The 27612-nt window shown below is 35.6% G+C and overlaps 1 protein-coding gene across 3 annotated transcripts in view; it reads right to left on the bottom strand.

The window, feature by feature from the left end:
• Positions 1–27612, bottom strand: part of BTBD8 (BTB domain containing 8) — an 81503-nt gene that overhangs the window by 20665 nt on the left and 33226 nt on the right. For all 3 annotated transcript variants that reach the window (XM_033115450.1, XM_033115451.1, XM_033115452.1), the window contains exons 5-9: positions 23502–23591; positions 12410–12490; positions 10968–11064; positions 6567–6655; positions 6028–6130 (exon numbers count right to left, since the gene is read on the bottom strand). In XM_033115450.1, the coding sequence (XP_032971341.1) occupies positions 6028–6130; positions 6567–6655; positions 10968–11064; positions 12410–12490; positions 23502–23591 (460 nt within the window). The remainder of the gene's footprint in view (positions 1–6027; positions 6131–6566; positions 6656–10967; positions 11065–12409; positions 12491–23501; positions 23592–27612) is intronic.

Genomic DNA, 27612 nt, shown 5'->3' with positions numbered 1-27612 from the left:
TGCTGTCAGTTGATATTCGTGTGCAGCTGGATGCTGCAGCAATGATAGGAGTACACACATGGGCCAGGAGGGTATGAGGGGAGCAGCAGGAGTACCCAAAACATTGGCAGCGTATATTCAATGGAGCACTGCTTTCCAAACTATAGGTTCCTCTCCTAACAACCTAGAAAAGTATTTTTAGTGATTCGCAATCAGCATTACAAAACAAAACAAAACAGGAGGGATGGGGGAGAAAAGAGAGGAGAAGAGAGGAGAGGAGAGAAAAGAAGAGAAGAGAAGGACAGAAACTATCAATACATATGTAATAACGGTAAGTATTCTTTTGTGAAACTTGTTTTGGTTCTATATGTGTGAGTATACTGGGTTACAAAACCAGAATTTCTTACTTTAGGGCACAGTCAAAAAAGTTTGAAAAAGTTATGCTAATTTATACCCTTCCCTGCACCCTTATTAACATAGTACAAATTTCCTTATTTTTTTTTCAGTCAAAAAGGTGGAAAATGGCTTAACACTGCAATTTTATGTCCATTTCTCTTAAATAAATGAAGCTGAGAATTTGTTCATCAAATTAAGAGATGTCTGTATTTTCTTTGTGAACTGTCTAATCTTATCCTATGTTTAGCTGTTTCTTTCCTTTTCTTAAATCAACTTGTAGGAACTCTGTATTAGGAAAAATAGAATCATGAGTATGATATGAACTGCCTTTTGACTTTGCTTATGATTGGTTTATATTATACAGAAATTTTGCATTTTTATGTAATGAAATTTTTTTATGGCGTCTGAATTTTGTATCCCTATTTCCTGCCAAGGTTATAAAATAATTTCCCCAGAGTTTATTGCAGTATTTTAATGATGTAATTTTTCTTACATCCAAACCTTTGATCCATTTGGAATATATCCTGGCATATCAGGATGTAAAGTATAGATCAGACTTAAATTTTTTCCAGCTGCTTCCTGGTTGTATTAACACCATATATTGAAGAAACACAATGACTCATACTATTTCTTTTTCTTTTCTTTTTTTTTTTACTCATACTATTTCTTAATCCTTATGATATAGTGTTAATCAAATAGGCCTTCAGCTACCCTTTGGCCTTAGGACTAATAGCATAAAATATATACAACTTTAGTTTTACCGTAGTGACCACCCACACAACTAGACTGTCTTAACTTTCCTAAATTTAAAAACACTTCATAATTTGCCTTTTTAAAGAGCTTAAACAAAGCGTTTTGAAATAGAAAAATTTAATCATGTTTTGAAATAATTCAAGTAATTACATTATGAAGTCCTAACTTTTCTAACACCTTTCTTTCTTCCACTCATTCCCCCACCCTCTCCCTTCCTTACAAAAGCAATGGTTTGTACTTGGGAGGAGGGAGCAATCGCATTTTACTTGAACTGCTGCATAGTGACCAAGAAAAAGAAAAACCTCAAAGTCCCACACATTAAAACTTTTTAAAAAATCTTCAAATATAGTCCAGCGCAGCACTTTCTTATCTCCCGTAGGATAAGACACTGTGCACATATCACTGATGGAGTAAAGTGACTATCATGGTACATGTGGTTGAACTGAATTAGAACTAAAAACCACTTAAGACTGCTTGCTCTTTCTTTCATTTTTTCGGATAACATATTTCTAATTTTAATTTACAAAAATATTCTATTTTTTAATCGAAAACTAAATACCGGGGGTGCCAAAAATATATATACACATGACTTGTATTCACCTTTTGTTATCGGCATATATTGAATATTACAGTTTTAATACAGTTTTTTTCTTTCTTAAAATGTGTATACACTTTTTTGGCACTCTCTATATATATATATTTTTTTTTTCTTACTACTTTTGTTTTTTTTATTTTTAATTTTTTATTAATTTCAGGTGCACAAGACAAAGTAATACTTAGACGTTTATCATTTGTATATTTTATTTATATAACAAAATATGAGGACTATATTAATGTTTCTTAAAACTTGAATATTCACAAAAAAAGACAAAATTTCAAGTTTTCATTATAATCACCACGATGCCAAAAGACTACTGATCAAAGTGGGTGTTTGGCTTTTCTAATGTTCATCTTTTTATCTGTCTTAAAAGGAAAAAGCAAGTGTTCACAAAGCTTACAAGGACCCAATTAGAACTATAAAATCAAAATAAAATATGGTAGGAGAGGAAAGGCATAATATGAAGGGCTTATTCTTCAGTTAAACCATTTGTAAAAAAAAAAAACCAAAACAACTTCTTAATAAGACATTCAGTTAAGATTCCTCCCAATCTGGCGTTAGCCTCTCCCCATACTTATCTTTTTTTATTGCAGTTACAGCAGAATATTAGAACTGCCCAGTCTCTAGGACCTTGGACACATTTTAAAAATCTATCAGAAATGCCCTAATGTACTTTATTTTGAAATTGTCCTCTATCTTCAGGTTCACCTTAAATTACCTCTCATCCTTCTAATCAGAATCAATTGTTTTAACCTCTGAGATCCCACATACATACCTGAAATACAAATTATACTTATTCATTCATTTATTTACTTGACAATATATACCGCGTGCCTGATAAGTGCTAGACACTGTTCCAAGGCTGAGGCTATGAAGGTAAATGAGACTGACATGGAACTTGCTGTTAGCACTCATATTCTAACTTGTATTTTTACTTACTGTGTTTCCCCGAAAATAAGACTGGGTCTTATATTAATTTTTGCTCCAAAAGATGCATTAGGGCTTATGTTCAGGGGATGTCATCCTGAAAAATCATTTTCTGGTTAGGTCTTATTTTCGGGGAAACACGGTGGTTAAACGCCAATTCTTCCATCAATCTGTGAGTTCCTTGAAGTCAAGGCCCACGTTTCTTTAAAGAAAAATCTTTGCCCATGTTGGGCACCTATCATATTATCTTTAGAATGGGAGCAATTGGTTTTAAGACTTGGCTTTGTCATTTACTGACATCGTGAACTTGAATAAAGCACTTACCTCTCTGATTCTCTTTTCTCGTGTGAAATAGAGATAAAAGTACCTGTCTTATACCAAATTTCAAAAAATAAAAAGTATGTTTTGAATGGTAATGGTCTTAAAAAGCCACCAAATACTCCTCCTCCTCCTTGTAGTAGTAGTAGTAGAAGTACTAGTCGTAAATAATGTTTTTATCTCTGTTGAACTGAATTATAGCTGGGCCATCTGTTTGCCTTGATGAGCAAGGAAGAACTTCACTGACCAAAGAAACTAATGCAAAATAGTAAGCAACAAAATTACAAAAGTCCTTGGAACTGGGCACTAGCAGATGACACAGCTGGCTCCCTGACAGGCATGACAGTCTCAACCTGCTGGCCTCAGTCCGTAGGGGATGCTGACACTGCCATCATAGACACCTCCCTTCTCTCCTTTCCGCTGGAAAGCAGGGCCACAAAGGAAACCTAGAGTGTCCTGGAGGCAGAGTGTTGCTGAAGGAAGCATGGTGCTCAGCTCCTACCTAGCTCTGCCACTTCCTGGCTCTGTGACGTGGCCCAGTCCCCTGACCTCCTGTCCTAGTGAGGCACTCACCATCTCGCATTGATTCCCTACTTGTACAAAAACAACACAAAACTACAAAGTCCTTCATTAGCATAAACAGATTTACACTGATTTTTTTGCAGTGGTATCTCACCAGTTGATGGCTTACTTATTCTCCCTGTTAGATTTAGATGTATCTTCTACATGGCCCAATCTGACGTATCATTCAGGGTTCAACCAGAGAAACAGGACCACTAGGAGGCATTTATATACATACAGGAATTTGTTATAGGGATTTGATCTTATGCAATTGTGGGAGAAGATTAAATAGTCTCTGTATGTGATGTTGTAGTTTGAAGTCCACAGGGCAGGCAGTCAAGAAGGGAAGATGGACATAAAGTGCAGAAAAGCAAGGACAAGCTGACACCCACAAAAATGGACCCATTTCGGTTCTTACTGCCTCCAATCTGGATGAAATGGGTGTCCTTCAGGAGGGACCTTTCATCATGGAGGTAAACACACCCCTGGCCTATAGGTAAGAGAAGCCAAAGGGGATACAGCGCAAGGTGGAGGAGCTGCAGGCCTGGCTGCTGTTCCACGCCAACAAGGTGAGTCAGTAAATAAGCAACATGTAGGAGCTAAAAGTGTTTGCTCCTATCTTCCTAGTGTTTAAAAAAAAGTTGCTGCTTTGCTTCTACCCTTCAAATCTCATGCCAAATGGTCTTTTAGGGCCACTCTAACTAGAAACATACAAAGAAGTAAATTCTGGGAAGCATTGTTTATTCTAGCCGAGCTGACCCATTACAAAGCCACTTCTTGTCAACCTGGCACCCATACACATCTCCTTAAACCATACTAAATTCCCAAAGGGAGACAGTAACAAAGTCAGGCTTCTGCCTAACATAACTATCTGCTATACAACTAACCCCTTCCTTCAAAGAAGACAAAAAATTCTCGTTTTATCTTTGGGTGATTGTTCTTCAAACTGATTCACACTCCCCTTTGGTATCCTGTAACTTAATAAGAGAGATATAAAGTTAACTATTGTTAGCGTATCTCATATTAGATGGTAGGGGAATGAGACTGGAAAAAATACTTGGTTTAATATGTACACAAACATTCATACCAAAAAGGGAAATGAATATGTTATATCATAACTATTACGGTGCTCATGCCTATAACTGGTCACTTGGTCATAGCTGGTATTTATAACTCTACCTTTTTTCCACTTCCGCTGCATATTCCCTTTGCCCTCAGCGAGTACCTCTGCTATTTGTAGTTCTTTCTCTGGTAGCGTGGCCCAAACTTTCATTCCTGAAGTATCTGGGCCATTGTCAGTGCTGCCTACATTGGGTTGTTAGTTTCCACTGATTTTAATCGTAGGACATGGAAGTACTGCATTCCAAATGCACTCCTTATTATCCACATTATATAGTATCGACCTGATTTCCCCTTGATAGTCGGGCTCAATCAACCAGTAATCCCCTTTCTTTGCTTGTTGATTTACCAAGTAGCCAGATGGAGGCAGTCTCAACTTTCAATTCAGTAGAATAATTGTGTCCCCAGATGGAAGAATTCCGCTCTTTGGAACTAAGATCTTTAGGATCAGGAGAAACTAAAGTGCAGAAGCAAGAATTTTGTTATTTGATCACCAGGATTAATTGTAGGTGGAGCCACTCTTCATTTCCTAGTTTCTGGACCCACGAATCCTAGTAATGGGAGAAACAGAAACATACTCGTACATCAAAAACTAACTTAGAGCACAGACAGCCTCCTGGAGGGTACTGCTCCAATCCCAGAAGGCATTGCCAACGTAGTTGGCACTGCGAGTGAGTCTTCAAAAGGCCATTCCTCCATCCTATCAAGCCAGCTGCTTCAAGATGACAGAAAACATGTAAGACCAATGAAACTGAGCATGGGCCCATTGCTGTTCTTCATTTGCTGTGGAGTGAGTTCCTTAGTAAAAAGCAATGCTGTCTGGAATACCATGGTAGAAAAGGCATGCTGTAAGTCTGTGGATAGTGGTTTTAGCAGAAAAACTAGGAGCAAGGAAGGCAAATTCATACCCAGAACAAATGTCTAGTCCACTGAGAACACAGCACTGCCTTCTCCATGATGAAGTGGTCCAATGTAATTAACCTGCCACCAGGAAGATAGCTGGTTCTCTTGGGGAATGTTGCCATACAGAAGTTTCAGTGTTAGACCCAAATCCACCTTAGTGAGTGGAAGTCCATGTTGCTGAGCCAATGCATAACCCACACATCCCTGGCACCATATGCCTTTTGTTTATGAGCCAATATATACCTCCTAGTAGTTCTGCTTCTCTGATTGAACCCTAATGAATTTGGTATAAAGGAACAGAATCTTGAAGAAAAATTCTCAGAATTGGTTCTGAGTTATCTAGAATTGGTTCTCTCATCTTGCTTTTACAATATAAATAAAACATTTATATTTAAAACATAGAAAGTACCTACACAAAACTGACTAAACTTTTTGAAGACAAACACAAACAAGGGCACTTGGATTATACTTACTAAGGACTGAATTAACATATTAAGACAACTTTTCTGAATCTCAGGAGGTATATTTGCAAAGCTTCTCTCAGACCAAAACCTTGCAAAATGCTTTACAATCCACCTGTTAAAAATCAAAGAATCCCAAGTTAGAAAAATTAAAATATTTTTTCATTATTATATTTAAAAATATTTGCATTTTCAATTTGTACATATCTATGTTTTGACTAACCCTTACAGTTAATTTTCTGAGCTCCACGATAGACTTACGTATGCTCCCTTTTCAGTAAACATATATTTTAAATCCACTTTGGGTTAATGTGTATGGATTTTAACATAAGTAACAATGGTTGAGCTAAAATAAAAATTGATCACAAGCATTTTGAGCATTATCCATATCAATAATACTCCTCAACTGTCGTAACTAATTAAGCATTAAGCTACATACATACATTATGCCCAAGAAAATATGCCAAGTCTAAAAGTTCCCAGAAAATTAGGAGAATGGAAGAACAAAAATCCCTAAATTAATCATATCAGCATTATTTCAGATCACTTACTTCATGCAGTCAGCAAAAAGACTTTCCACTCCAACTGAATGAGCAATAATCAGGCATTCTAGAATAGATGCCAACCTTCTGGGAACAGGCTAAAATTGATAGAAAACACTACATTTACTTTTTTCAATTTACAGAAGCTAAAAGTATTTGATTCACAAAGATGATCTGATTTATGTACCGAAACTGCAGAATAAATACGTGTAATTCAATAGTCTGTTATTCTTTTAATACCAAGTATCACTAATAACTTTTAGTTTTGTAGAGTAGCACTGGAGCTCTTTTAGCGGCCAGAATGCACACCATCTCTATTCTAATTTCATTTAGCTTAAATGTTTTTTTTAAAAGTAAAGTGGTACAATAATTTCTAGCACATAATGTTGTAATATAACCATTTGGTCTCATCTGTTTCTTAAAGTATAAATACAACTTTAAGTAATCGTGCAATGGGAGGTTCTGCATTGACCTCAGATAAAATGATAGAATTTAATTATATATATATTTAAAAGCACATATACAGAAATAATGAACTAAAACAACAAACATATAAAATGTAGATACAAATAGTGAAAACGCATTGCTCTCGGTGTTAAACCTCTGTGCTACATGTTGCCTGTGCCACCGTTTCAGTTTTTTGGAACCACGTTCTTAGCACATCTATCGCCCATCAGGGTGAACAGAGTTCAACTTCTCTTTGTACACATTCACTCATTGTGATTTGAGGTTTACACACTTAATAAAGACCGACTATCAGCCAATTTGTGTATATAGTCTCCAAATGTATACTTCTGAAGATCCCCTACTCTGAGAAGAGCAAGAGTTTCTTTTTTTTCTTTTTTTTAAAATTTTTATTGGGGAATATTGGGGAACAGTGTGTTTATCCAGGGCCCATCAGCTCCAAGTCGTTGTCCTTCAATCTAGTTGTGGAGGGTACAGCTCAGCTCCAAGTCCAGTCACCGTTTTCAATCTTAGTTGCAGGGGGCACAACCCACCACCATCCCATGCGGGAATTGAGCCAGCAACCTTGTTGTTGAGAGCTCACGCTCTAACCAACTGAACTATCCGGCCGCCTCTCTGGAAACTCAGCGGCAGCTCGTTGTCTCTAATCTAGTTGGGGAGGGTGCAGCTCACTGGCCCATGTGGGAATCGAACCAGCAACCCTGTTGTTCAGAGCTCGCGCTCTAACCAACTGATCCATCTGGCCACCTGAGCAAAAGTTTCTTTAGACATGTCTCCAGCAGAGTCCTTTCTATAAGCAAGGCCAGTGATTTCCAACTTTTAAAATTATGAATTGCTATTAATTTGTTTTTCTAATACCCTTCTCCTAAAAGTGTTATACTAGTGTTTCAGAAATTTAATATAAGTATATTGCTTTGGATATTAATAATTTCGTTGTTCCTTTTAGATAACTGGAGGTATTTTAAGTTGTCCTAAAATCAGAAATGACTTTCTCTATGTAGATTATTCAGTGATAATTCTATCAAATTAAATAATTTGGTTGTCTGACCCACTTCAGATGAGAGTATCAAACTATTATGAGTGAAGAGAAGACTGGTATAGACATACTTGACAACCTAAAAGCCACCAGAAGTCTGACATATTATAAAAGTAAACACAGGAGTTAAACAGCCCAGCAGTCTAATTTTATTTAGGAATGACCAGCTCTCTAGAGCAAAGTCCACTAATTGATATATAACTTAAGAATAATTTCCACAAAAATTATTAAAATACAAAATAATTTGCTGCTTAAAGCAGAGACTGGTAAACTATACCTTGTGGGCCAAATCTAGCCCACCACTGTTTTGGGTAAAATTGTATTGGAATAGTGCCATACTGTCCCATTTACATACCAGCTATAGCTACTTTGGCTCTACAACAGCTGGGTTGAGTAGCTGTGATAGAGACCACATGACCTGTATCACAAAGCCTGGAATACTACTATCTTGTCTTTCATAGCAAAAGTTTACTGACCCCTGGCTTAAAGGGTTAACTTTAGCTTTCTGAGAATTTTCTTTATATGGAAATGTTGATTCTCAAGTGTTTGTGAAATAGGAAGACTGATATTCAGTTATTTTCAAAACCTGCTTGTAGAATTTGAGAAGACATATATTTAAATCATTACCTAAAATATATTTTTAAATCAGTGGCAAAAAATATGCAAAGCCCACTATAATCCTATAAAATCCAAAAATCAAGTAAAGGCAAGATTGTGAAGTTAATGAAATGACTGAAGCCAGCTTGCCAGGAGTTCCAGGGCCAGTTACCCATCACATTATACCCAAAGCTGTATTACGATGGAGTATGTTATTAAAGATTTATTATATTTAAGTCACTGCCAAGAAACTGCATAACTGAGATCTAGAAGTTAATGCCATGATAGGCAAATTTCAGTACTTTCTGGTTACTTTTGGTACTGAAATTCAGTATAGTACTGTTTAAACAGCGATCTCACATCTGACTTAAATCTTTCCCTTCCCCATTACTGACTACATTTATAGTTGGGTGATATGGAGTAGGGACTAGAGCATAGTCTGGTTTCTGTTCTCCATTTTCTGGTTCTAACTCCTGTGGAGAGGCTAGGGTCACTTTCTGTAACTAACCAGAGACTAACATGGTAGTAGGCAGACGTCCTTGACTTTGCTCTCATTCAGATGTTGGTGGCCTTTGCTGCTGTGCTGGCACTTTCAGGGGCAGACTGGATTCAGCCTAGCCTCTCAGTGGATAAAGACTCTTCTAGTGGTTCGTAATGCACAAGGATTCCCTAGGTGGGACACAGTGGCATCCGGCCGTTTCAGTCTCCTCTAATCTTCGTGGAACCACTAAGGTCCTCGTTCTTCCCTGTGTACCGTATGTAACAGCTGTGCGGTGAACTCCCCACATATTTTCCATTTATGACAGTAAGTATTGTCCCTAATCACCAGGCTAGTACTGGCTTCCTCAGCAAACCTCCTTCCTTTAGAAATCTGCACATTCAAGGATACTCTCACTGGTTTCTGAGGCATATTCCAGGCTCTCCCAAGAAATCTCTTACCAATTTCTTTTTTTCTTTAATGGAAGCTCCGGAATGGGCCGGTTTTACAGATATAGTAGATGACCCTCTGGGGATGAGAAGATATTATCTCCTCAATGCAGATACCCTCTATCTATAATCTTTATTTGGGATATGCTTGGATTTCTCTCCCTTCACTTGGCTGAGAAGATGAAAGAGAAGGAATATCTTTCACCAGAATTCTTCACTTTCCACAAAGCTGAGGACACCACAGACTGCCCTCCTTCTCCTAGTTCCCCTTCTTATAGAGGCTGGAATTAATGGTTGATTAAAAGTAGCTGAGGAGTTTGTTTTTCAGTAAACCTTGAGGGGGTGGTAGTGGTGGTGGTGCTGGACCCAGCTGTCAGTGGTTCTGTTTTAGTACATGGGGTGCTTTCTTAGCTACAGCTTATAGAGAGGTAGGAAAAGTCCTACCCAACACAAAAATATAAATTTAAATGTTTTTGAAATTATTAAAATTACCTAATTACATTTTGTACAATGCATATTGTTGCCTCAAGTACCCAAAAAGTGGGGAATATTGATGTAAACAATTCTTCTAAGATTTGTGCTTTTTTGATTATAAAAGTAATATATGATCATTGCAGAAAATTTAGAAAAAGTAGAAAAGCATCAATAAGGAAAATAATCTAAGAACAATGTAGTAAATTGCATCTGTACAAATGCATAGATAGCATGGGATCTTTCTTTAGACCATAAATTAATGTTTACATAAACTAAAATTTAAAAGTTAGTATTTATACTCCATCTGGGGAGACAGGCAGAAGAGAAATATATACCACCCCAAGCACATGCTACCGTGTTTCCCCGAAAATAAGACCAGGTCTTATATTAATTTTTTTCTCCAAAAGACGCATTAGGGCTTATGTTCAGGGGATGTCCTCCTGAAAAATCATGCTAGGGCTTATTTTCCAGTTAGGTCTTATTTTGGGGGCAACATGGTGTAAAGAGAAGTAGAAGCAGGAGTAGAACTTCAAAGAACAGAACCAATGAAGCACTGTGATAAATGCACTTTGATAAATGGAGAAGGTAACCTTGGTTCCTGATTTCCTTTCTCTTAGTTCCCAACCCTGAGTCCCAGCTGTACACTCCACCTTGGAATTATAGAGGATACTTCTATATAAATTCATTAAACCCCCCACTTCAATTGTATTTTACTTAAAATTATCTTAATTAATTTCTGTTTTTTACAAGTACACCATATGAGTTATTTCTCAACTAAAGTTTCCATTAGTTAAACTGACTTAATATTTTTAAGATTTCAAACACTATTTACTGTCAGAGTTAAAAATCTAGTAGGTAATAATGGGTGACTTTAAGATCTGGGTAAAAGATTTCTGAGACTCAATAATTACCTTCTGAAAGAAATTACAATAATCTCTTCTTAAAATATAGATGGCTACTTCTTTTAATCCTTGTAGTCCATACATATCAGCTATATTGAGTATCTGACTAAAATAAAAATAGATACAGTGTTAATTCTCCAGCATACAGGGATTACTGCATAAATTATATCAATGTCTAACTTCTATGGTGTACACCTGGAAACAAATATAAAATAATATTGAATGTCAACTGTAACTGAAAACAAATAAGTTAATTAAAAATAAAAACCAAGGCATAATACAATTTCCTGATAATATACAATCTTTTTAGAAAAAAGAAAAATCTGAATTATTTTAATTCTAACTTTCTGCCCTACATAATAGATAGTCTTCATGGATTATAAACTGGACATAAGCCAGCAGCTGAAAGCGCTGTCACATGATTTAAATAATGGAAAATAACAAGAAGTAAATTTGGAGATGTTTCAATCAAATTCCCCTCAGATTCTCAGAGACATACATTGAAGTCCAGGAAACTGCTTTGAAAGCTGTTCAAGTTACAAAACTCTTTTCAACAAATTTGTATGATAAAAATTTGGTTCAGGCAATTAATTGATGCTTATCATATTGAAAATGCTTACAAATGACCCTAAGATTGGAGTAAGTATCCAATGACTCAGAAGGGTTCGCTGTTTCTTTTAGTTGACAAGTACTTCTGAGCACCCACACATACATTACGTACTTAGGAAACCATCAAGCCTTGAGGGCATGATGAAATTCAAATAGGTTTTCAGGAGGAAATCTTCAGTATTTAATCCTTGTGACTCATGATACTTTCTCCCCAAAATCATATTTATTCAGTTTGTAATTAAAGGAACCAATGAATATTTAAAATTAAAAGAGCAGCTTTCATTTGTCTGATTTTAGGATAGCAATAAAAGGAGAGGACATGCAGAAAATTAGAAGAGTAAGGTAGATTTCACTCTCCAATAGGATTTCAGCAGCTTAAATGACACTTCACTGCAGAGCACTTAAGAATCACATCATGGTTGGTCTTTACGATGTCTACGTTCTTAAAGTAATTTTAAGGTTTTCCTTTTGCTGTTTAAAAGAGACATCCTAAAGTTAAAAAAGAAAGTAGTAAAACAATTATTCAAAATTTGATGAAGTTTCAATCAATCAATCTTATTTTATAAAAAGCCTGCCATTTATTTTCCACAAGTATAAGGTTTTTCTAGCATAATTTAAGTCTAATAAAGACTTTTAAAAATCTTATTACTGTGAATTGCTTTTCTTCTAACTACAGTGACTTATTGTTTTTAGATATTCCCAAACACACATAAAATATGGCAAAAGGGGTAATAAAAGTGAAACTTCCACTTTATTGACACTTTGAAACATTATCTCAACAAAGCAGAAGGCAAAAAATATTAGTACTTTTATATTTAAAATTATTAAAAAGTAATACATACCCAATGTTAGCTTTATCTGGAAAGTCCAAAGTTCCTCCATATATAAAATGCATCATAACATTCATTTCTACATGGTTTATACTGAAATATAAAAGAAAACTAAACTCAAATCCAGAAATAATTAAGGTTTAACTGATATCAATGATACATTCCGTTTTCCCATAAACTTTTAGCCACGATAAAGTTTTAATCTCACTTTTATCTGAAGAATATATCCTTTAAATATCCAATGCCATTAATTTTATGTAAAGTATAACTGCAGCTATGGATTTTTATGTAAGTTGTAAAATGTTATTAGTCTATTATCAAATCATTGATTACTTGTTGAGCATCTTCTACAATAGACTTTAGGAGTTAGAAAGGACCAGTCCAACTTCTGGCTCATTAAGAAATCCTCTTGTCAGCATTTTTGACAAATGACCTCTGGTCTTGCTTACAGCCTCAGATGAACTCTATTCACTAGAAAGATTCTTATTATGCTGTACAGATTTCTTAATTAGTAATTCCTACCAGTATCTCTAGCCTGGCCAATGTCCTCGTTATACAGGTAAAAAGTAAAGCTCTGAATTAAGCAATAGTCTGAAGTGATAATCTTCATGTCCCCACTGACTACTGGATCTCATACTCTGAATTCATAATCTCCTTTCTCTTCCCTGCCTCTTCCAACACCCCACATTTGGTCTTCTTTCTGTTATTTGCTATTTTGTTCATAGCACTAGAATGGGACTTCTTGTACCTTGTCCTACCCTCTATTTCTGTGCTAAGGGGAGTGAGTTATCTGGTTCATGGACACCACCACTGGTCGTTGGTCAGGAGGAACTTAAGACAAGAGGTAATTTGATTTCTTTTCTCCTTTCTTCCTCTGAACCAGTGGGAATAGGAGATGGAGAAAAAGTGCAACTGCTATCCAAATTCAGACTTTCAGGTGGGTTGTCTTAGAGGAGACATAGTCAGGCAAGTTGATTTCAGCTCTTGCGTTAAAGCACATTTTATTCCTTTAACAGTTTTTATCAATAATAAAGGCAAAGTTTTCTTCATCTGCTTATTCTTCTGTCTTATTCTGAACAAGAAGAAAGTACATTATTTATTGGGCCCCCCTCAAAACTCTAACAGCATCTAGATCATCATCTAGATACCTAAATCAGAGCCTGAGGTTCATCTTAATCCTCTCCCTCATTATATCCCATCATTTATACCTTCAAAAATTTTTACAATTCTGCCTCGGCTGTTATTTCCCCTCTCACTGGTTTAGCCTCTCATTTTCTCTCCTCTGTATTATAACAGTATCCTCTCATATGTGTTTCCTGCCTGATATAATCTCCTTGCATTCCATTTCCCACATTGCTATTAGAGTGACTTTGCTAAAATGTAAATCTGATACAGTTCTCCACTTTGAAAACCCTTCAACAATTCTCCATAGTCCATAGAAAAAAAGTCCAAATTCCTTAGCTTGGTGTACAATGTTCTTTATCATTTGACCTCGGTTCTCCCTCTCTAGCAGCTGTTCCAAGGTCATGAATTACTCATTTCCTATACCTGACCTACTTGTAGTTCCTTATACATCCAAACCTTAGCACTTACTGTTCACTTGGCTTAAAATGCTCTCCCTCTCTACTTATTTCATCTTTCAGACACTATCTTTGATTGTTTCCTTAATGCCACTAGGCCCCCCCCCAAAAAAATCACTGAATGTTAAACATAGTAGTAACTAACATCCATTGAGCACTTATTATGAACCAGTCACTGAGCTAATAAGCATTTTGAATACCATTAGCTCATTAGCTCATTTAATCATTTAAACAACTCAACAGTAGATATTATTAGTTTTCATTTTATAGATAAAAAACTGATGTAAGTTGCCCAAGGTCAAATGGCTAGTGATGCACTAGAATTTAAATCCAGACAGACTGACTCCAAAACTTGGACTCTTAAAAAATATGCTACATATACTTTCATTACCACATTTATCAAATTGACTTACGATATCTTTGTTTACATATTTGTTTCTCCTTTCAGACTTAGTTCTGTGAGGGCAGGGTTTGTATCTTAGCTATCCTTTCATCTGTAGTAGCAGCAGAGTGTGAGCATTGATTCAATACTCCCAGAATGAGAAGAGTTTCTGTTCTCCACATACTAGAGCAATGCAATGGAATAAGGGTCGGGACAGTGCTGATAAGACCCTCCCACCTCACTCCCTGTTTGTTAAGCATACTATTTAATATCTGCTGAAGGAATAAAAGGAGGAAGGCAAGAAGAAAAGAAATGAAGACCCATAGGGTAGGACTCAGAAAGGTGTTTGCTTTGATTTTTATGGCCTTAAATAATATATTATACGCTCAATAAATGTTTGATGAATGTTTAATGAATGGCTTATTAGGGCACTTATAGCATCTTCCCTAACCTTCAGAGAAACACTCGGTTGAAAACATATAAACACTTTTCAATTAATTTATAAATATTTACTGAACCCTACTATGGCTAAGTACTGGTTTCTGCTGATTCAAAACTCTAAATTACTAGGATGTATACTATTCCCTACACTTATCCTCTATCAAGGGCCATTCTTATCAATGTTAATGAAAATTATTCATTAATGTTGAAAGAATAGTTTCTTTTAAGACTTGACATATTTAAGCAAAAGATAACAATGACCAAATAAAAACAAAAGTATTTTTACTAAAATAAATAGCAAAATCTAGACATTTGAGCCTATACATCAGTATATATAATAGCTACAAAAACAGCAAGAAACCGTTTTCCTGCTGCCTTGACAGATGTTCTACTAAACTGCATTCTCATTACTGTGTTGTAAGTCATTTGTATTTTTACTAAAGGTGTTTATAAAGACATGATCAACTGACCTAGAAAAACAACAAATTACTCCAATAGCTCACAGCTTAAGTGGAAAGATTTAAAGCACTATTCCCACTTAAACGGAATAAAAGCTTGCAGATGAAAACTACACACATATACTGTTAGAAAAAAGAAAAATGTATGAGAGGACAGAACTCTAAGATCTGAGATTGAACAGTACCTAGTCTACTAAAATCTGTACTTTACGTGTGCTTCCTAAAGTTTCAAATTCCTATGTGTGTGGGCTAAAGTAACTCATTCATTAATTTGTTCATTTGTTCACTCATTCACATTTAATATTTACTGAATGACAGACTCTATTCTAGACCTTGAGGATACAGGAAGTTTGCATTCTAGAGGGAGGACATGGACAATAAATATGTAAACAAATGTATGAAGAAGATAATTTTAATAGTGAAAAGTGCCATGAAGACAATACAACAGGATAACATAAAAGAGCAACTCGAGAGTTGGGCTGTAGGTATTATTAATACTTTAGGTCAGGTGTTCTGGGAAAAGCCCAGGGGCCAGATCATACAGCGTCTTGTAGGTTATGGTCAAGATTTGGGCTTAATTCTAGTTGCAATGAGAAGGCACTGAAGGATTTTAGTCAAAAGAGAAATATAATCTGATTTATATTCCAAAAGATCATACTGAAGGTTCAGAGCAGTCCCAGGAATCTCCCAAAGGAGATAAGAAAATCCAATTTTATGCTTCAGAGCCCCAAGCCACCACTGGAAGACTCCTATTTATATAAAATAGAAACATGTGCAACTTCTTTACAGAAATATTGGCTATGGTTCAATTTCCAGTATAGGATGTAAAAAATTTCCCCCGTTCTCCACCAGAACAGGAGAACTTCTAACTATCATCGCCTTCCACCTCCCAACTCTGGGGTATGGGTAGAACCAGGATTGTCAGGCTTTACTATTCCTATCTCAACTTATTGAAGTCTGTCCCACTTAAAAAATATCACATGCATTACGTCTTTTAGTTACCAATTCATTAAAAACACTGATAATTTTCTGTAAGGACAGACAGTATTTCATTCTAATTTATTGCAGAAAACATCCTGTAGACATGCAACTGTGGCACAGTTCCAAAAGAGGCTGCTGATCGAGCAAAGTAGGCATCGCTTTCCTAGTACTGACAATGACCCTCATTTGAACCCATTTCTCTCTAGAAAATGAGAATAATCTAATTTAGGGGAAGAAAAAAAAAGACAAATATTATCAAGCACTACATAACATGTACCAAGCACGATGCCAGCTTCTTTCCTTGTTTATCTCATTTAATCTTTTCAACAAGCTCAGGAAGCTCAGGGACTGTAAGCAATGTCCCTGAAGTCGTATAACAAGATAGGACTGGATGTAAGACTGCCTATAAGGACATCAAAGTCCATTAACCTTCTACTATTCCACACTACCCATGGAAACATCTATCCAGGATTGCAATATAATATGAAGAGTCTGTTTTGTAGATTACTTTGCTACAATATAAAAATTCCTAAGAGATGTAATTTTTAAAAATTAAAAAATTTTTTCAATTACAGCTGACATTCAACATTATTTTAGTTTCCAGATGTACAACATAGTGGTTAGACATTTATATAACTTATGAAGTGTTCCCCCCAATAAGTGTAGTATCCACCTGGCACCATACATAATTTTATATTACTGACTCTATTTCCTATGCTGTACTTTACATCCCCATGATTATTTTGTAATTGCCAATTTGTATTTCTTGATCCCTTCACCTTTTTCATCCAGCTCCCCCAAACCCCCTCCCATCTGGCAACCATCAGTTTGTTCTCTGTATCTATGAGTCTGTTTGTTTGTTCATTTATTTTGATTTTTAGATTTCACATGTAAGTAAAATCATATGGTATTTGTCTTTCTCTGTCTGATTTATTTCACTCAGCATAATACCCTCTAGGTCCATCCATGTTGTTGCAAAGAGTGGGATTCCATTCTTTTTTATGGCCAAGTGATAGTCCATGGTATATCCATGGTATATATATACCACCTCTTCTTTATCCAGTGTATATTGATGGACACTTAGGATGCTTCCATATCCTGGCTATTGTAAATCATACTGTAATGAACATAGGGATGTATATATCTTTTTGAATTAATGTTATGGATTTCTTCAGATAAATACCCAAAAAGTACTCTTAGGATTGCTCGGTCATATGGTAGTTCTATTTTTAATTTTTTCAGGAACCTCCATACTGTTTTCCATAGTGGCTGCACTTGTTTGCAATCCCACCAACAGTGCACGAGGGTTCCCTTTTCTCCACATCCTCACCAGCACTTGTTGTTTGTTGATTCATTCATTGTTGTCATTCTGACAGGTCTGAGGTGATATCCCATTGTGGTTTTAATTTGCATTTCTCTGATGATTAATGACATTGAGTCTCTTTTTTTTTCACATGTCTGTTGGCCATCTGTATGTCCTCTTTGGAGAAATGTCTATCAGGTCCTCTGCTCATTTTTAAATTAGATTGTTTCGGGGGGTTTTGGTGGTAAGTTGTATGATTTTTTTATATATTATGGATATTAACCTCTTATTGGATGTATCATTGTTGAATATCTTTTCCCATTTAATAGGTTCTCTTTTCGTTTTGTTTATGTTTTCCTTTTCTTTGCAAAAACTTTTTTAGTTTGATGTAGTCCCATTTGTTTATTTTTTCTTTGTTTCCCTTGCCTGAGGAGACATATCCAAAAAAATACTACTAAGAGCAATGTTAAAGAGTTTACTGCCAATGTTTTCTTTTAGGAGTTTTATGCTTTCGGGTCTTACATTTAAGTCTTTAATCTATTTTGAGCTTATTCTTATATATGGTGTAAGAAAGTGGTCTAATTTCATTTTTTTGCATGTAAGATGTGATTTTTTTTTAAAGTACAATTCCTAAATCGCCGTTAGTCTTTCTATAGCTTTATATACCATGATACTAATTACATTTTAGGTGGTAATTTGAGACAGTCAATTTGATATGTAATACAAGAGAAAAAAAGAAAACATATTGTGGATAATAATAATAAAGGATGTAGATAAAACCCAGCTGTCAGGAGGTACTTTCTTCTTTCATGTTAGTGTTAGAAAACCTTGCTTTATCAGGCAAGAAAAAAGATATGTAACTCATCTCCAATGTGGTAGCATTAGAAGTGAATTAAGCCGATTAGAAGTGAGCCTCCACTGCTAATACAGCAGCTCTGGATAAGATGAACCAGTAAGGAGCAGAGCCTTGCTTACCACAACAGAAGTGAAGGGAAAATACTGTAAGATGAGTGAGCCTGGTCATTGATGGCTCACTCATCTTACAGTATTTTCCCTTCACTTCTGTTGTGATGGCAAATTTGGTTATTTCTATTTGATTTTTCCTTGAACAGCTATTAAAGTTGGTCAACAGTAGTCAAGCCATATTATAACAGGAGATACTTATCCATTACCTTCATCATGATCAAAAATGGAAAATTACAGGTAAGAAAGTAGAGACCAGTAGTTGACGTCACTTGTTTCTTGTCTATTGATCTCTTAATAAATAGACTTCATCTTTAAAAGCCTGTGTATTTTGAATGTTTAATCTGATGGCTCATGAGGGCTGATTACGGATTGCCTTCATTCCTATAGCTAAACTCAGAGGTCATCTTGAACAATATAAACAGATAAAGGTAATGCAGCTCTGAAGAGGGGCCTCTTCCCAAAGGGCCTTCCCCTGAGATCCCAATCCCATACCATGTGTTCCCAGGATCTTTAGGGTCCTATGGGATTAAGTTTAAAAGTCACAGATTTATTTATTTGTTTGTTTTTGTTTATTTTTTTTAGTTAAAAAATTTTTTTGTTTGTTTTTTTTGTTGAAAGTCACTGATTCAAAATAGTGGAGGGCTGTTTAGCTAGCTCAAGAACACATGTCAATAGGAAACTTTTAATGTCTTCAGTGACTGTGGTGGACTGAACTCTGAATTAGGAATCAACAAACACATGGTTTATACTAGCAGAAGCACTTATTATATTAACCAGGTGACCTCAGGAAGACATTTAACTTACCTGACCTTGTTTTATTCACCTGTAATATGTGAATAGACCTGCACTCTCAAAGACTGATTTTAAAAATTAAAGGGCATAGTAAATGTGGAAGAAGTCTAGAAAATACACGGTATTATTGTAAGCTATTATTACTGCTGAGGACAGAATCTATTTGGAGAGAGTAACAAGGTATACAATAATAGGCATCAGGTAGTAAAAACTGTCACTAAATATACAAGGAAATAAAATTTCTTCCAGGAAAAAATTAGACATGTAGTCTCTGTAAATTACTTTCCCATGCTGTAAAATAAGATCCCATGATCATATACTTCTTTGACCTTTATCTCACTACAAAAAAAATCACATGATTTTCAATGAATTCCAAAAAAGTTGCATTCTGAGTCAAACTAGTCCCGGGACAAATTTCCAAAATTTGTCCACCACAGTGATGATCCCTAGCACTGGCATACTTAGAGAGCCTGGCCTCTGCTTCGTGCACTATCCTTCTTCCTGTATTCAAGGGATCATTTAAATTCATCATAAAAAGAGATCTGAATCAGTAAGAACATATAACTTTCAGGGCTTGTTTATTCAACAGTGATGATAAAAACTGTCACCAAGTGATCCATCTACACATATCCTTTTACCCACAGGATAACAAACTTTTCGCTTGGCACTATATAAAATCCTTTCCATAATCAGAAGACCACTGGTCACCAGAGGCAGGGGGTAGAGGGTGGGTTAAATGGGGAAAGTGGTCAAAAAGTACAAGCTTCCAGTTCTAAAACTAAATAAATCCTAGAGATGTAATGCACAGCACTGGTGACTATAGTTAATAACATTGTATGGTATACTTGAAAGTTGCTGAGGAGTAGATCTTAAAGGCTCTCATCACAAGAAAAAACATTGTAACTAAACGTGGTGATGGATAACTACACTTTCTGTGGTAATCATTTATATATATACATATATATGGTCATATTACACACCTAAAATTAACACAATGATATATGTCAATTATCTCTCAATAAAAATAATTTTAAATAATAAGAGAAACTCAAGAAGGAAAGACAACAGGGTTACTTAGACACAAACTTACTTTTGTTTTTAACATCAAAAAGCAATTCATGTTATGTTTTGATGTTATATTAGTGGGAGACTGAAAAAACAATGAAAAAACGTTCCAATGTGTAAATATTTTATGCATGTGGGGGACACATCAGTTGGAAGTTTACTTTAGTAGCTATATCAGGTAAACACTTGATGCTTATATATGCAATTTTATATCCTCCATTATTTTTTCTTTATTATTCTTTCATTAGTCTAGTCTTTTTTCTTAAAAAAATACACTGAAATAAGGGAATCCACGTGATTTCCATGGATGCATAACTGAAATCATTAACAGTGGCAGTAGTTGACACTATACCCAAAAAACAGACTGCAAAATATGTTGTGATCTGTGTATTCAAACTGTGGTAGTATAATTCAAATGTAACCTTCTAAAGGCCCTGGTATGAAAGAAAAGGGGTTAGGTCATTTTGCATATGTGTTTCATTTCTATTAAAAGCATAAAATATCGCTTCTAGATTCTCTCTTGCGACCGGAGACTGAACGGTGTGAAGTATGAGTAAGCATGTGAGATCCAGATCCCTATGGGAAGTACTACTACAAAGATGAAGAGTCTTCGGAGCCCGTTGGACCTGTGGCTGGCCAGCAACCCAATGATGAACAACCTCCACAAGTGGAGCCACCGACTCAGAGTCAGGAGATGATACCTGGTCAAGACAATGAAGATGAAGGAGCACCTGAGGTTCAAGATCCTGACCCAGAAGCTGATCTCCAGGAACTGGCTCTCGCTAAGAGTGGGCGTGAGGGCAAAGTCAAAGGGGAGAGTTTACCAAATTTACAGACCTTTCAAATGCCAGCAGCAGGGCCTGACCCGGAAACTGATCTCCAGGACCTGGCTCAGCCGAACACTGGGGATGAGGGCAGTGATGGTCCTGTCGCCTTGGAAGACATTTTACCAAAACTAGAGTCCATTTATATGCCAGAAGAAGGGCCTGATCTGGAAATGGATGTCCCGGACCTGGCTCAGCTGAACACTGGGGATGAAGGCAGCGAAGGTCCTGATGTCATGGAGGACATTTTACCAAAACTAGAGTCCATTTATATGCCAGAAGAAGGGCCTGATCCGGAAGATGATCTCCAGGAACTGGCTCAGCCAAAGGTTGACCGGGAGGGCAGAGATGGTCCTGATGTCACGCAGGAGCTTGTATCTAAACTAGAAACCATTCACATGCCGGAAGCAGGGGAAGGGCAAGCACAGGATTAAGGAAGATGAGCTGAAAACATGAAAACTACCACGTGGGATATCTGACTGTGAAAATTGTCTCAGTAAAGGTTTTTTGCTTTCCCCGACAAGCATTACCAATCTTTTGTTAAGTGCATGTCTAAGTGTTTGATACTATTGAAGATTGTATTTTTTTGAAATTTTATATCCTGATTGAAGTTGTATATACAGATATATCTGTACATTGGTATTTCTCCAGCAACCTTGCTAAATCTGCTTATTAATTCTGAAAGGTTTTGTCTAGATCCTTTTGGATTTTCAACATGCACAGTCATATGCTTGTGAGTACGAGCAGAGTTCTGTGCTGTTTGAAACATGTTGTCTTTTTTTCCCTTTTCTCATTTTACTACAGTGGACAGAGCCAGCCAGTACAGTGTGAATAGAAGCGGTAATAGTGGGCCATCTTTCTCTTCTCTTTGATAGGAAATGCAGGATTTCAACATTTCAGCAAATTACTGTGAAGTAGAGGAAGTTCCACTCTAGTCCTGGTTTGCTAACAATATCTATCTGCAATAAATGTTGACTTTTCATCAAAAAAAAAAAAAAAGCATAAAATATCAAAAAATAAAACACATTATATATTCTTATAAATAATGTTTCAAAATTCTGTTTTATAAAGAGAAATTACAAAATGAGAGGCATTTGGGAATCTGTTTTAGTTAGAAAGAGAACCAGATCATTGTAACCTAGAAGGCTCAAGATCATAAGCCTGTGTGACAAATAAATGGTAAGAATTCATCAGTACTTTCCATGCATCCACTGTTACGGAATTTCCACCATCACCGTTTCTTATCTATGTAAGTCTCTGGCCAAGACTGACCCAGTTAAGGAAACATCAATGGTGAGAATGATGCAGAGTTGAGAGGCTCTGTCAGATCTCCCAGGCAATTTTCCTACAGAGACAGCCCTCCCCCATATTGTACAGATTCTCACAGTGATCATCTATGACCAAAAAATGTTCCATGTCACCATTTAAGGAAGTAGTTCACTCTTAATAACTGTATCAATATTTTGTATAAATCGCCACCAATTGTGCAGATTCACCATTGCATTATCACAGGTTGTTGAAATCTATACCTATTCAATTTATTCTTTAAAAGAAAAAAAAGAGAAAAGAAACTACCTGTTATAGACTGAGTATTTGTGTTCCCCCACCCACCCAAAGTCATATATACAAAGGGTGCCAAAATGTATACACATTTTAAAAAAGGAAAAAACTGTACCAAAATTGTAATAGTATATACTGATAACAAAAGATGAACACAAGTCATGTGTATGCGTTTTTTGGGCACCCCCAGTATATATTGAACACTAAACCCCTAGTGTGGCTACATTTGGAGATGGGGTTTCTAAGGAAGTAATGAAGGTTAAATGAGGTAATAAAGGTGGGGACCTGCACTGATGTGATAGGATTAGTGTCCCTATAAGAAGAAACACCGGAGCCCTCTCTCTCTCTCTCCCTTCACCTTCTTTACACCTCCTCCACCCCACCCTCATGTATTGAAGAAAGGACATTTGAGCACACAGCGAGAAGCAGCTGTCTGCAACCCAGGGACCCAGGGTAAGAGCTCTCGCTAGACACCAACCTTGCTGGCATATTGATCTTGCAGAACTGTGAGAATATAAAATTTCTGTTGTTTAAATTTTTGTGGTACTTTGTTATAGCAGTCTAAGATGGCCAATATGCTATCTCTACTACTAAATGTCCCCTACTACCTCATTTTCAGAAAATGCACTTGGTTGAATTTTACCACATGAGAAATATTTCCTTGAACGCACAGGGAGATCTGATTCATAAAAAGTGCTTTGTATTATTTGCAATCATTTGCAGTCAAGCTGCCTTGTAAAAATTATGCTCACCCTTGAAGAGTAATGTACTCTTGAGAGCTTTCAGCCCAACAGCCACACAGCATCGCAGCAAAATAACTCGATCTGGCACTTAAAATGGCTCTAAAGGGAAGAGGGGGGAAAAACACAGGTAAAGATTTACATACTATGCGAAATGCAATTTTTCATGAAACTCTTCATCTTTACCTTTTAAAACACGATAATCTATTTGTCTTGTTTGTATTCACTGAAAGATTATAATAAAAATTATAAACCTATATTTTTACCTAAATAATTTGATTGCTTGATTATAACATTAATTCTAAGGTCCTTATCTTTTCAGTTTTTTCTCTTAAATAAATCTCTTTAATTTTAATAATAATTTAAACTATTTCCATTAAGTAAGAAAGTAATAAATCACTTACAAATGTAAAAATAAAGACCAAAAAATGTTCCTTCAAATATCTATTGACTTCTATGCTGTGCTAGGCATTATTTTATGTGCTGGGAATACAGTAGTAAATGAGATGCTACAGAAAACAACGTTATGTTCTAGTTGAGGATAGGATGGAAGAATGGAGGGCAAGAGGGAGAAGAGAAAGCCACATCTGGCAATGGCTGACTAGGTTGTCTAAGACCAACCCTCCTACTAAAAACAGCTAGAAAAAATGGGCATGTTATGTGAATATATATATATATACATATATCTAAAAAAATAAATACAATGGTACCTCAGTTTTCAAACATCTCCATTGATGAACTTTTCGGTTTACGAACACCGTAAATTTTATAGATTTATGGTATCATTAGATAGTAAAATTCATGCTAAATTTGCAGTTTTAGGGGTTGATTTTAAAGGTCTGGAAAGGATTAATTCATTTTGAGTTACTTTCTATGGGGAAACAGTGCCTCGGTTTTCGAACGTTTCAGAACTCAAACGGTCTTCCGGAACAGATTATGTTCGAAACCCGAGGTACCACTGCAAGCATGATTTGAAGGCATTATAAAGCTACTGTGGTGGTAGCTTTTGAGACAAACTATAAGAGAGAAGACAAAAGAGGTGATCAGGTATTTGAGGTAACTTTTTCCATTGAGGCAATTGCCAAATTTGAAAACAAAAGCAATAGCTGAGAGGCTAAGAAGCTGAGCATAGCTTTTAGCAATCTTCACAGGCTTAGAGGCACACAAATTGGAATTTGGGGTCCACCAAAGAGGGGAGGCTTTCGTGGATACCACAGGATTACAGTTGGAGTCTGACGGACTACACACTAGGAAGAAGAATGAATGGGAAATAGACAAGCCCTTATTAGAACTGAAGTCCAACTTTGAATCAGCTCAATCCCTGACTAGATTAAAGTGATCTGCATCTAGTCTAACAGTCAGCCAGTAGCAAAACGAATTCCTGTCTTCATTAAAATAACTTCACCCAGAGTGTCAACTTATTTCTATAAATTTGCAATAAAATGTCCAGCAATTACCCAAAGATAATCAAGCATAATAATCAACAACTAGAAAATGAAGGAATTTCATCTACACTAGTATCAAAAAAGTGAAATACGTGGGAACAAATGAAAGTGCAACACCTCTACATTAAAAGCTGTAAAACATTGTTGAGATAAATTTTAAAAGACCTAAGAAAGAGCTAAACTGTGCTCATGGATTTAAAGACCCAAAACTGTTAATACATCCATTCTGCCTAAATTAATTTCTAGATTCTACACAATCTTGATCAAGTATTTTTAGTGGCAATTGATAACTTTATTCCTTTGCTGTTGCAAAGAACCCACAACAGCCCAATAACCATCAAACAGAAGAAAAAGTTGGAAGACATGATTTTAAAACTTACTATAAGGTGACAGTAAGAGTGCTTTAAAAAAACTGGGCAAAAGATTTGAATAGAAACATCATAAGATCTGCAATAAGCGCATGAGATGATACTCAACATTACTAATGATAAGAGAATGTAAATAAACACCACAGTTTATTTACCACTTGATACCACTACACACCTACTAGGCAAAAATTGAAAAGACTGATAATGTCAAGTGGTTGTAAAGATGAGAAACAACTGGAACTCTTCATAGCATGTAGGTGGAAGTAAAATATGTCAGAGCCTGTTTGGAGAAATGTTTGTCAATTTCATAAAAAATTAACATCCACTTATCACATAAGCCAGCAATTCCACTCCTATGTATTTACCCAAAATAAATGAAAATATATAATCACGCAAAGACTTGCACACAAATGTGCATGTTAGTTTTATTAATAATAGCTAAATACTGGAAACAACCATGTCTATCAACAAGAGAATGGATAAACAAATTCTGGTACATACATATAATGCAATTCTACTCAGCAATAAAAATTGAATGAAATACTGATACATATATAATATCCAAAGATAAAGCTCAAAAACATTATGCTAAGCAAAAGAAGCCAAACACAATATAATATGTCAGCGTTCGTTTACATGAAATTTTAGAACAGTTAAAATAACCTATAATTTAGAAAACACATAACAATAAGAAAACAAATAACTCAATTAAAAAATAGGCAACATACATGAACAGGAAACTCACCAAAGATATACAGATGACAAATAAGCAAATGAAACTCAGGTTTTGCCTGGGGCTACGGAGAGGGGAGGGGCTGATGGCAAATGAGCACAAGGGAACTTTTTAGGTGATAAAAATATTCTATATCTGGATTGTGGTGGTATTATACAGGTTTATACATTAGTCAAAACTCATCAAATTGGACTTTTAATTGTGTACATTTGATTGTATATGAATCTGAACTCAATATATTAAACTGTAAAAAAAAGGATGAAAATAAAACCTACATAATAAAGAATAGGCCAAGATGACTTTCCAGTGACTTCAAAGTAACATTTAAGGAAGAGATAAAATCAGTCTTACTTAAATAAATAAAGAAAAGAAAATAGAAAAAAAAGAAATACTTCCCAACTCATTTTATGAAGTCAGTATGACCTTGAGACCTATTACAAAAAAAGAAAAATTATAGGCCAGTCTCTTTCATGAATATAGATGGAAAAATCTTAAATAAAATATTAGCAAACTGAATCCAGCAATAAATACAATGAATAAAACATCACAACGAACTTGAAATTATTGCATAAATGCAAGATTTACATTTCAAAATCGAGCAACTTAGACATCAACAAAATAAAAGGAGAAAAATCATGCGACCATCAAAATATAGTAAAGCATTTGACAAAATTGAACACATATTTAGGATTTTAAAATTTAGGCAATTCCAGCAAAACAAAAAGAAAAAAAATTAGGCAATTCTAATAAAAGTCCTAGAAAGCTATTTTGTAGATACTGACAAAGTGATTTTAAAATCTATATGGGAAGGCAAAAAACCTAAAAATAGCCAGCAAAATACTGAAAAAGAAGAACAAAGCTGGAGGATTCACACAAACTGATTCCAAGAGTTTCTATACAGTTACAGTACTCAAGACAGCATGTATTGGTGAAAGAAGAGACACAGAGATCAATGGAATAGAACAGAGAGGCCAGAAATAGACCTACATAAGTATAGTCAACTGAGTTTTAACAAAAGCACAGTGGCATTTCAATGCAGAAGGGATAGTCTTTTCAACAAATGGTGCTGGAAAAACTGGACATCCACATGTAAAAAAAATAAATAAACCTACGGACCTCACATAAAAATTAACTCAAAATGGGTCATAGACCTAAATATAAAACACAAAACCATAAACTTCTAGAAGGAAACTTCAGTTCTTGGATTTGGTGATAAGTTTAGATACAACATCAAAAGTATGATCCATAAAAGAAAAAAATGGTAAGATGGACTCCACTAAAATTAAAAATTTTTGCTCAATAAAAGATACCGTTAAGAGAATAAAAAGACAAGGCACCAATTAGGAGAAAGTATTTGCAAATCATGTTAGAAAAAGGACTTCCATTCCAAATATGCAAAGAATTCTTAAAGTTCAACAATAAGACAACAAACAATCCAATTATTATATGAGCAAAAGATCTGAACAAAAAACTCCCAAGGATCTATAAATGGCAAAGAAGAATATGAAAAAAACCTCAAAATCATTTGTCATTAGGGAAATAAAACGTAAAACAACAATGAAATACCAGTATACACC

The sequence above is a fragment of the Rhinolophus ferrumequinum genome, chromosome 9 (genome assembly GCF_004115265.2).
Source record: "Rhinolophus ferrumequinum isolate MPI-CBG mRhiFer1 chromosome 9, mRhiFer1_v1.p, whole genome shotgun sequence".
In the NCBI taxonomy this organism is placed as follows: Eukaryota; Metazoa; Chordata; class Mammalia; order Chiroptera; family Rhinolophidae; genus Rhinolophus; species Rhinolophus ferrumequinum.
The sequence above is the reverse complement of the archived record's forward strand: the minus strand, read 5'-3'. Positions and strand labels throughout refer to the sequence as shown.